At 34.8% G+C, this 11,474-nt stretch overlaps 1 protein-coding gene across 7 annotated transcripts in view; it reads right to left on the reverse strand.

The window, feature by feature from the left end:
• NEK1 (NIMA related kinase 1) overlaps nucleotides 1-11,217 on the reverse strand; it is a 129,469-nt gene extending 118,252 nt beyond the window's left edge. For 4 of the 7 annotated variants that reach the window (XM_074338305.2, XM_074338306.2, XM_074338304.2 and 1 more), the window contains exons 1-4: nucleotides 11,059-11,215; nucleotides 10,631-10,755; nucleotides 2,729-2,875; nucleotides 2,269-2,365 (exon numbers count right to left, since the gene is read on the reverse strand). In XM_074338305.2, the coding sequence (XP_074194406.2) occupies nucleotides 2,269-2,365; nucleotides 2,729-2,845 (214 nt within the window). In that variant the 5' untranslated portion in view covers nucleotides 2,846-2,875; nucleotides 10,631-10,755; nucleotides 11,059-11,215. Of the gene's footprint in view, nucleotides 1-2,268; nucleotides 2,366-2,728; nucleotides 2,876-10,630; nucleotides 10,756-10,908 lie in introns of all 7 variants that reach the window. The other 3 variants (XM_074338302.2, XM_019731454.3, XM_019731455.3) reach the window with 3 other exon arrangements.
• Nucleotides 11,218-11,474: the final 257 nt, after the last annotated feature.

Raw genomic sequence — 11,474 nt, forward strand, 5'->3', positions numbered from 1 at the left:
TGTACCCACTCGAAACATTCAAATGTCTGAGCATCAGCTACTATGTGCCAAGCACTTCACACAAGATGCTAGAGATACAGAAATATAAGTCACCACCCTCATCACCAATGTGCTCACACACCAATGGAGAAATAAATAGCCTACAAAAAAAAAAAATCCCCCAAACAACCACCACCTGCATTTAAACAAAATGTCTAGGTAATTCACATACAGCACCATACACAAAACAACCACAAGACACTGCTTGAAGTCTGGGCAAAAAGACTGTAAAGCAAGTGACAAAGCCTCAGTGCATGTAAGAAAATGACCAAGAGTTTCACAGGAAAACAGTAATGAGGGTATAAGCTCCGATCACTCAGCAAAGCACTGTGGGATAGCTAACCCAAAAGCCAATTCTAACACTCTTCCTTCATCACCTCTCACTTTAGAAGCTGAAAAAAAATCCACGATTTTCTAATTCCAGTCTCCTCTACAGTTAGAGGTGGTCATTGACCCAGTTTTGGCCAATAAGACCTAAGAGGAAATCTAAACAGTGGCTTCTGAGAAAGCACTTGCTTATCTGATTAAAGGAATGAGTCCAGAAAAGAGCTGCTGGTGCTGCCATACCCTCTTTTTTTCGCCTTGGAGGCAGACATGTGTCTAGAGTTGTAAGAGCCATCTTGGGACAAAGGGAAAAGCTAACATTAGGCTGAAAAACTTACATACTAAAGATGGTAGAGTAGAAAGACTTTTGCTTCAATACATAGATGCACACGAGTATCGGCTTGATTCAAGGATAATACACCCACTGTCCCCGTGTAGTGTAATACTGGGTCACTATTACTATAATTACTTAAGAAGAAGCAATGTGGTACGTTTAAGAATTTAGGCAGAGCAAGAACAGTAATTTACATCCTTTTAGACTAAACAGAGAAAATGTTGTGATCTTTAGAAAGTAACCCTACTCGTTAGTGTTCTCCTGTATACCTTACCAGTATAATATTAAGGTATGTTGAAAGTGTTCTCAGGGTCTTAAAACGTCATAGCTATATTGCTATTCTGGAAATATATACTGTCTGTTAATGCAGGAACTAAGATAAGGCAAAGCTTCTCTACAGGTAGATCGGGGGGTTTATTGAAGTTCTATTGAATTTATTCCCATTATTATCATAAATCTCTATAAATTACAAAACAAAAAGCTAATCTAGATTGTTGAATCTAGTAGAAGATAGTTTAAATGACTGTTTCAGGATCACATCACATATCAGTGTCAGAGTTTGAATCAGAGCTAAAGAATCCTTGCTCTGAGATAAACTTGGTATCCAGTATAATAGAACATATTTTTAAAAATATGGATCGATTAACACGTTATGTCATAAGGTACTCATATTATTCATTAGTTTTATTATGGCAATGAAACGAGGATTTATACCTGTGTAAAAGAATGCAACGTTAATCATCTCTTCCTTCCCAGGACTTCAAATTTTCTTTATCTTTCCCCTAGTATCTATTGATTAGTTTCTTCTTTCTTTCATCAAGATTTTAATATTTCAAGTTAAAAGACTTGCATTCATGAACCTAAGTACTCTGTTTCATTCCACCCTCATTCCCATTCCCTACTAGCAAGCATTGTCAATAAATTAGTATTTATTCTTTACTGTATTTTCTGTGCCTACATGGAACAAATATACATATAACTTTTATTGTTTAGAAACAAGTGGGATCATATGTATGTGCTTCTGCACCTTGTTTTTTTTTCACTTCATGGATATCTTTCAATGTCATTATGTATTGATGCATCTCATTCTTTACAGCTTTCATGTTAACAACTGTAGTGTATCTCACTGTAGGCATTTTATGGCTCTATCATAATTTGTTTAGCCAGTTGTCTGTTGTGGATACTTACGTTGTTTTTAGTTTTTTACTAAAAAACTAAATATTACAGATAATGTTACACTGAACATTCTTGTACAGGTGTCCGTGTGCTATAGTAGTATTTCTATAGGAATGGAATTGTTAGACTACGGGGGATGAGAGTTCCTGTGTCTTGCAAGCTTTTCAACCCTGGCTTACAAGTTCCTTCTAAAATTTTATAGTGTAACTTTATCTGGTGATTCTGTGTATTTGATCACAGTCCCTGTTTCTGTGTTACCTGAATGACCTTTAATTGATTTTATGTACTTTTCTTCCTCAGAATACATTCACAAAAAGATTCCTCATAAGGAAAGTATCCAAAAGTTATTATATGGTTTAGGAGTTTTTGGAACTCCCTTGAAAAATTTATCTGACCTTCAAATGATTCTCTATATTGGACAATGTTTGGATGCTTCATGTTTGCCAACACTGCAACTTCTCTCCTCGATTCTTCCCTTTCTTTATTGGACATCTTAAATGGGAAGGAAAAAGAAAATAATAAAACATCAATAAACAACCCATGCCATCAATAAGAGAGTGGTTAAAAATAATGGTAACAATAAGTACAGTGGAAATAACAGTCGGAAGTTAAAAAGAGTTCAATTTACAAATAAAAACATTTAAAGATGTTCAAACTAGATTAGGTTATAGAACAGTAGACATATAAACAAAAGCATGTATCATAGAAAAAAATCTGAAAGGATATGCAGACTATTCTGAAATTAGTTGTTCTCTCTGGTATTATGGCAGTCTTTTACTTTAGGTTATGTGTTACCATATTCTTTTTATTCTCTAACAATGAGACCTTTTATAACCAAATGAAAAATATACTTACTTTTGAAATATTAATTTCCTTGATAACATATTGTTTCCCATCTTCTGTTGATTTAACAAGAATGGCTTTTCCAAATGAACCTTCTCCAATCTTCTGTAGTCTAACATACTTCTCCATGGTTCTTTTTCTAAGTCTAAGGCATCTTAACTGATATAGTAGACATAAGAAAAGTAACAGTTAACAGACATAAGCATGTCTTTATAACAATTATAACATTTAATTAAAATTCTAATTCCTTAGTGATTTGCTTACTTTAAAAAAAGGATATTTAAAATCTTTACTGAAAGTTAAATAAACTTTATCTCAATTTTACTCGTGCAACCTAGTTACAGCTAAAAAGAAAAACAGTGATATTTCAATTTTATAAGAATGCTTTGTAAAGTCAAATACTGTATATACTTAATGTATAGGGAGAGAGAAGCAAACTTTTTTGGAGTGAATTAGCAGCATTACTTTATTATCTCCCATAAGAATGCAAGCTTTATAAGACTATTTCCCAAGTTATTTACCCAATCCCCTCTTAGACATTTAAATAGTTTAGTGTTTGCTATTCTAAAAGAACTTCAGATAAAATTTCCATATATATTTTTACATACTCATAAAAATTTCCTGAGGATACACTCCGAGTTCAAAGAATATGCACATGTTAAAGCTATCAAACATTGCTTTAACTGTCTTACAGAAACGTCTCCTCACTTATATTCTAACCAGCAGTGTGTAAAAGTGCATGCTCCTAGCTACTCTTATAACACTGGCTGCTATTTATTAAAGTGTTCGATAGGCCATAAAGAGCACTGAAACCTTGGAGTCGGAGAGCCTGGAAGTGCATCCTGGCTTTTTCACTTATGTATGTGACCTTGTACAAGTTACTCATCTTTGGGTACCTCAGTTTGTTCATGTGTAAAATGTGGGTGAAAACAGTATGTACGTACAGAACTGTTGGGAGGATCAGTTCATCTCAGCAAAGCGCAGAGAACAGGGCCTGGCGCACAGTGAGCACTGCGGCACTATTAGTTGTTACTGTTACTCATTCTGTTTGATGGGGGAAATGGTGTGTCATTTGTATTTGAATTTCCTTTACTTACCAGGGAATTTGAAAAATTCTTCCATGTTTATTGAGCATTTGTATTTTTGATCTTTAGAACTAGTCATTCATATTCTTTGTCCATTTTCTACTGGCATAGTCTCTTTTTTTAAATTAATTTATAAAGGCTCCTTTAATAAAGATATTAGCCCTTCTCTGTCATAAATTCCTTTTTCCTTATATACTACTTGCTTTTTAATTTTATGTACATATAAAAGTTCATTTTGATGTGAACAGATTTATCAACTTTTTCTTTATATTTCTGCCTTTGGTATAATTAGACTCTTAGACCATATCAAGATATTTGATTGTTATTAGTAGCTTTAGCAATAGTAATTTCAGGAGACTGGTGGGGACAGAAGCCAGAGTACAAAGGCTAGGTAGTGAAAATTTTAAAAAGTGAAAGGGAGGGGAGATGGAAGGAGAAGGAAAGAGTCCCAAAAGCAATCATTAGCACTGCCTATTGGCAATATCACCATTACTGTGAAGACACATGTATTCGTTATACTAATCTAAAAGCAATAAATATTTAATTCACCTAACTTACTCTTTTCTATTTTCATTCATAACAAGCAGGATTTCTATGTATGATGGCCTCCTAGGAGAAAATGGGCTTCTCATGGAGCTATATTAAAATTACTATAACAGTTAACCATATTTCTCATTGTAAATTAACAAATCCTTTTTCTCATTTCATCTATCAATACTATAATTTGTTTAATTTTATTTTGTCTATAAAATAATGATCCAATTTCCTTAAATGACAAAATCCATATTCTGGGCTTGTAAGACTAAAGGCCAGAACATAGCCTTGATAAAAATAAATGGAATAATTATGCCTTATAAAATTTTGTGGGAAAGAACCTTCTTCTACCTTAGAAAACATTATATAGCCATTTTCCAATTCAAAATTTCTGTAAGAAATGACAGGCTTTTAGCAACTTTGAAAGAAACAAGAAATTAACTATTACAATAGCATTACAGCATTATATCAGTGAGTTAAAGTAGAAAAGTCATTCTGAATATACTTTCAAGTCCAATTTTGGTCAACTGGCATAATATAATGGCTATCTGGACACTAGCCAGAATTTAATGATTTCGCCAGGACATGAAAGCATGTTACATCACTATGTTATTAGGATAAAAATATCAAGATAAACTCATCTTAGAAAAGTAAATTTCATAAATCAAATTACATGAACTAATAACCACCTAATGGGAATATTTCATAACCATCATTATTCTGTAACTTTTGCCAAGAAGGAAAAACAAAATTAGTCAACTTGGCCTTGCCTCAAAATTTACTTGGCAGTCCCTTTCCAGGGACTACACTAACAAGATGGAAGCTCCAAGAGTTTCTAGTATTGCATTCTGCTGCCTACCACATTACTGAGCATTGTGGTTCTGACAACTCAGTAAAGCAGAGAAGAATCATGACTCTAATTGCCATCAAATAAGTGCTGACACCTTTATGAACAAAGACAGACTGCTGGTAGATGAGTTTCAGAGCAACTGACAACCCGTTTTTCGGTAGAGTCCATGCTAGACTAATGTACACCAGAGGAAGTGAAAGGGAAAACATGCAAGATAGATTACTTTCAGCGTCTCACAACATATTTAACCAATCAACGGATTTCCTAGTTGTGAGACTTCTCTGCTGAATTACAATCCTAGAAGACTTTCAAACCAAATGAAATAAAAGATAACAAAATGTACTACAGGCTTACGTATCCAAAATCATCATAACATGCAAGTGAAGGAACACAAAAATTCTGTTCTAATTTCATTACTGTAATAAACTCAAATTACAAATAAATGTTTGCCCTTTACATGCTTCAGCATCCAACATCAAGTGAAAATCACAATATCACCTTGACAGTATTCTTAAGGTCTCTAACAATTGTATCAATGTAATCTCTATAATACATATCTGATATTCAAGATATTCAAAGCATAAAATCAAAGACGTTTTTGATATTTGAGCTTCCCAAACAGTTATGTGATATAATAAAGCAATGGATTCGGAAAAGCTACGTGACCAAAGCAAACCACTTGATTTTTCTGAGCCTTAAATACCTCATCTAAAAACACAAGAGATTTAAACATAATCCTACCTTAAGGGCCCTACCAACTCTAATAGTCTATTACTCAAGGACAAGAAAATAAAAGAGTGAGGTGGGTCAGAAAACAGTAAACTTCAACACTGTTTAGAATGTACTATTAGCCACAAAAAATATAGCCAAAGCCTCTCCTTCCGAAAAAAAGAAAAGAAGCTACAAGAGTAACTTCTTTATCCTAAATCTTTAAGAAGTCAAAAAATAACCAGAACTTACAGTTAAATATACCAAACTGAAGATACACATTTACCTATACTTCTTCCTCAAACCTAACACAACTTTAAAGAGATCAAAAGGCAGAACAGGAGAGAAAAACAACAGCAATAAAATTCTAGAAGCTGACAAACACAAAAACAAGCAGCAATTGACTTGGGATACTAGAGAAAGCTGTATCCTAAGCCAGTAGTGGGAAATAGGTCAATTTCCACTACAGACTAGCTCAATAACTGGAAACACCAGCTGCCTCTGAGAGTGAGGGTAATACTAGGACTACAACAAGATTGGTTGAAGGACTGTGTAAGAAGCAGTTAGACACAGTTTGTCTCAGCCACCCTTCCCAGTCAGGTGACTACCCCTCTCCCAGCTTGGCAGAAGACTAGAGAGATCTCTAGATTGGGGATCCCTGACACAGCTGAGAATGGAAATACCATAGACAGGCATACCTCATTTTATTGTGCTTTACTTTATTACACTTCAGAGATATTGCATTTTTAACAAATTGAAGGCAAGACCCTCTACCAATAAAAAGATTACAATTCGCTTTATCGCAGAGGTCTGGAACCGAACCCACAATATCTCCGAGGCATGCCTGTACAATCTGGGAGAATAAGCGAAAGTCTACATAATAATTGGTGACACTCTGTTCTGACCATGATGGTGTGTAGCTTCTATCAGACCATCCACCTTCAAAAACAATCACAAACGCTGAGTCAAATATATAAACCAAACAGACAGGAATTGAGGGGCTATAATCACTGAACAGTAGGACCATACTAGTGAGTTCCACATTCACCCCAGACTTTTCCTTGAAGGTCTTTTCCAAACTGTGGCATAGCAGAATGGAGCTTAAGTAGAAAGCAGCAATCTTACTGGGCTAAAGAGACCGAGGTCAGAGTTTAGGGCTGCCACAATCCTGGAGAGGAAGAAAAAGAACACAAGGAGTCCAAACATCTTCATATAAATTCTTCACCTGTCAGTTAGCTCATTCCTAAATTGTGTATACACAGGGCAAGACTAAAACAAGAAGGAGAAGGAGGAGGAAGGGGAGGAGACTCAAACAACCAAAATCAAAAGAAAAAAAACAAAATAGACTCAGTTATCAGTAGGGGACTTTAACCATTATTAAGATGTTCAAGAAAATAAGAAAAAGATGGAAAAGATGATTTTTTTTTTTAAAGATTGAGAATTTCAACAAAGAACTGAAATTCATTTTTAAAATGTAAATGAACATTCTCAAACTAAAATATGTGAAATTAAGAACACATTGCATAAGTGTTACAGCAAACAGGATACAAAAGACAGGATTAGTAAACTGAAAAATGCACCAACAAAAAAGATTCGCTGAAAGAACAGAAAGGAAAAGTAAAGAAAAAACAAAAACACACACAAAAAGAAAGAAGAAAGGAAGGAAGACAAAAAGATTCAAAATAGGAAGAGTTTAATTCTTAATCTCCAAATTTAATGCTGTCCTGATAAAAACAAAAGCTTTGGGGATGAATTATTAGACAAGCTGACTTTAAAGTTAATATGAGAAAAGGAGCAAGAATAGCTCAAGAAATATTTTTTAAAAATGAAGGAAGATTCGTTCTACTTGCTATCAAGTCACATTATAAAACTATAATAACTATGAAATTGCAAAACCATAGAAAGTCCAGAAATATATATTTTTTTAAAGTTTTAACTTGATGGATGACCATGGTGACGTATCAAATCAGAAGGGAAAAGATGGATTTGAAATACATAGTACTTGGACAATAGGTAGCAATGTGGGGAAAAAAAATAAAGTTAAACCCATTTTTTCACTTTATACCAATACAAATTTTAAATGATAAAATAGTTAAATGTAAAAAATAAACACATAATAGTAATAAAACATGAAAGGATAATTTTAATAATCTTAGAGCAGAATAGCTTAGCATACGACTTAAGGGATTAATATGACTACATAAAAATCTTGCATAGCAAAAAAAAATTTAAGTCCAAATTTGAATGACAAAAAGAATATATATCTCACCGACTCATTTTTCTAATAAATAAAAAGCTCCTACGTATTCATAGAGAAAAAATCCAACAGTAAAATGGATAAAGGATATGAAATTAAAGTTAACAACAAAAAGGAATATAACTGATGTTACACTGTACAAAGGTATTCAATCTCCCATAAACAAACATATAATCTAAAAGTACAAGATAAGTTTTATGTATATTTTAACACAAAAAAAAAGTTTAAGAGATAGCATTTTTTACCCATCAGAGTGGCAAAATTCAGAAAGTTTGTTATCGTTCTGTGTTGGAGGGGAATATAAGGAAATAGAATATGGTGAGAATACAAATTGATAACAAATACTAAGGAAAATAATTTGGAAATATCTACTAAAATTACAAATGTTCAAACACTTAGACCCAGCTATTCCATTTCTAGGAATTTACCCTATACATATTTCCAAATGTATGAAAATGAAACATGTATAAAGTTATCCTCTGCAGCACTGTTTGAAATGGCAAAACTTAAATATCCATAAACAAGTCAAAGAAGCAACATTTATTGATATGGACTGATTTCTAAGTACCAGAATAACAAATATGTAATACTCCCATTTGTGTATTAAAAAGTACATATGTGTGTATATTTGTACTTACATTTACTTGTATTTGTGTGTGTGTGTGTCTGTGTGTGTGTAGAACTCTTACATGTATACACACACTTAATTGCTTATATATGTAGCATCTTGGAAGATAACACAATAAACTGGTAATATTGACTGCTTTCAGGAAAGAGAACTGAGTAGTTGAGAGGATGACTTTTCAATCTTTAATACCTTCTGAATTTTAAACTATATAATTGTATTATCTAAACAAAAAATTAAATTTAAATTTAAAAGCAATAATAAATACTGATAGAAGTAGGAAGAATGCTACCTAAATCAATTTCTCTGGTTAAATCCTAGAACAGTTCCCCATTTCCAAACGTCTAACCCTGACATTCAAAGCTTTTCTATATGGCATCACTCTTCTTAAATATGTCAACTATGCTCCAGAAAAAAAAAAATCTTGCCTCTAGTCAAATTAGATATCTTTCCTTGAATTTTACTAACAATTTCTTTAAGCCACAAATAAGCAATGTTTAACATAATGAAATTTTGTGCACCAGATATGAAAAATATCAGAGTATATGAATGAAAAACTTTATCCCCACCAATCTGGAACATTAAGTCTCTTCAGCTGTTTCAGTTATTTGATGGACAAGTTGTCCCAAAGGGAAGCATTAGTAAAGGAATTTACCAAAATGAAGGTAAACAGATTTCAAGAAGCCTTCATGGTACTGTCTGCAGCTGTAACTCATACATACAGTTCTCCAAAAATATTAAGTACCATTCGGGATTGTGAGAGATGGTCAGTTTATCTTCTCAGTAAGAAAAGTCCCTGCCTTATTTCTCATTACTCAAAAAAGCAGAAAACAAAAATGGTATTCCTATTAGATGTTTTTTCAAATATTTGTTTTTTCTTCCCTGTTGTCTATCCATGCAACAATTATCGGCTTCCCCAGTGGAAACTACCAACGTGTAAACAATTTATATTCATGAAATGGTGTCATGACCAGGATTTAGAAGGTAGAAGATTAGACACAGTAAAATTACTTGGAATTCAATGTCAATGTATTATTAAAATGACCTCAAAAGAACTCCTGTGGCAAAGTTCCATAACCCTTATTAAAGTGCTAATGGTGACTTTTAATGTGCTAAAACCTGTTTTCCTACAAAACAGGCTCCTTACCTTTCACCTACAACAATAGTCAATTTTAAATGAGGAACATTTGTGGATCCTCTACCACCAGACAAATCTAAACTAGAAACAAAGGAGTACTTCTCTCCATACTTGGCTCCCCTCCATCATCTCTACAATACTGCTGCATCATAAGAAAAGGCTATTAGCATATATTAGGTATCACTTTTAATCCTTCATAAATATTTCTGATGTAACTTAGAATGGCAATAAAACATTTTCTGCTTCCTGTGGGTGGATCTTACATTACAGAAAAATTAGGCCTGTATAAAAAGACTTATGATGAACTCTGAAAGTAGAGCTTTTAAAGCCTTACATATGAAAATTGTTTCAAATTATGGAAATTGAAATATAAGATTATAGGTTACCAGTTGCTATTCATTTTGTAATTAAAATGTATGGGTAATTTAAGAACAGAGACAACATATAAGTGTGTAAATGATTGCTTACCCATACCGAGATTTCTATTATTATTATTTTAACTCCCTTATCACTATAGTTTTTTAAAAATAATGTCCAAGGATTACTTTGTAATACATACTGTTCCTTAGAGAATATTCTAATAAGATAAGGATATTCTTTTTCCGTGCACTTAGGGTGAGTACCCATGCAATCTCTGCATAAACAAGTCTAAGCAAGGTCTCATTTCCAAAGATTTCACTATTTTGCGTATCATTGCTTTCCCCAACTGCAACTCACCTCTATGACACAGGACGGTAGTAGGGAATAACGGTGAACATCGATAAGCAACAGTCTAGGTGTGGCAGTCGTCCTAAGGAACTGAATGAGGCAGAGGCATCATTCCGCATTTCGAAAATGACATCCTGAAAGAGAAACCAAGTCTGCCTCACCCGCAGCTCACAGCCCAATATGAAAGGGGGCAGTGAGACACATCTGACAACAGCCTGCGGCTGATCGCTCAGGCTAGCCTCGGTCCCGCCTTGGGCAACGCCCCGCAAAACAGGTACACAACTAACAGGAGGAAACAAACTGGTTTCTGAGTGTCTTGGAAACCGCGGGCGACAGCAGGGGGAGTGCCTCGATTACCGCCTATCTAACTTCAGAGGTGGTTGCTAGTGGTTTCAGCAGGGTCGGGGAACGGGCGGCATTTGGCACTGGGATGCTACCTGCCTGCCACGTCCTTCTGCCTCGCAACGCCCGTTCTAGATTCCGGGATATGCCAAGAAGTGCTTGAGATCAAGGCAGAGGACGCGGCACTTTTGCGCTCTAAACCCTGGAGGAACCGCAGACGAAAGGGAGCGAACAGCGCGTCACTGGCGCTGGCGTATGATGTCAGCGCGTGGAAGGCGGTGTGCACTGGAGGTGGGACGGAAGGAGCGGGGGGGCGGGGCGTGGGCGGGGCGTGGGCGGGGCCAGAGCACTGCGGGAGAAAGCGGTTGACAGGAGGAAAGATGAAAGGAGTACTGTAAGTTGATTTGGAATAAAGCATATTATAACTTTGTCCCACACATACTACACAGAGAAAAGCACTTTTTTTTACATGAGGGCTTTTACTTAGGGATGCCACCTTTTTAAAAGTAAT

This window comes from Rhinolophus sinicus, chromosome 15, assembly GCF_057876585.1.
Source record: "Rhinolophus sinicus isolate RSI-liver-muscle chromosome 15, RSI-T2T, whole genome shotgun sequence".
Lineage (NCBI taxonomy): Eukaryota > Metazoa > Chordata > Mammalia > Chiroptera > Rhinolophidae > Rhinolophus > Rhinolophus sinicus.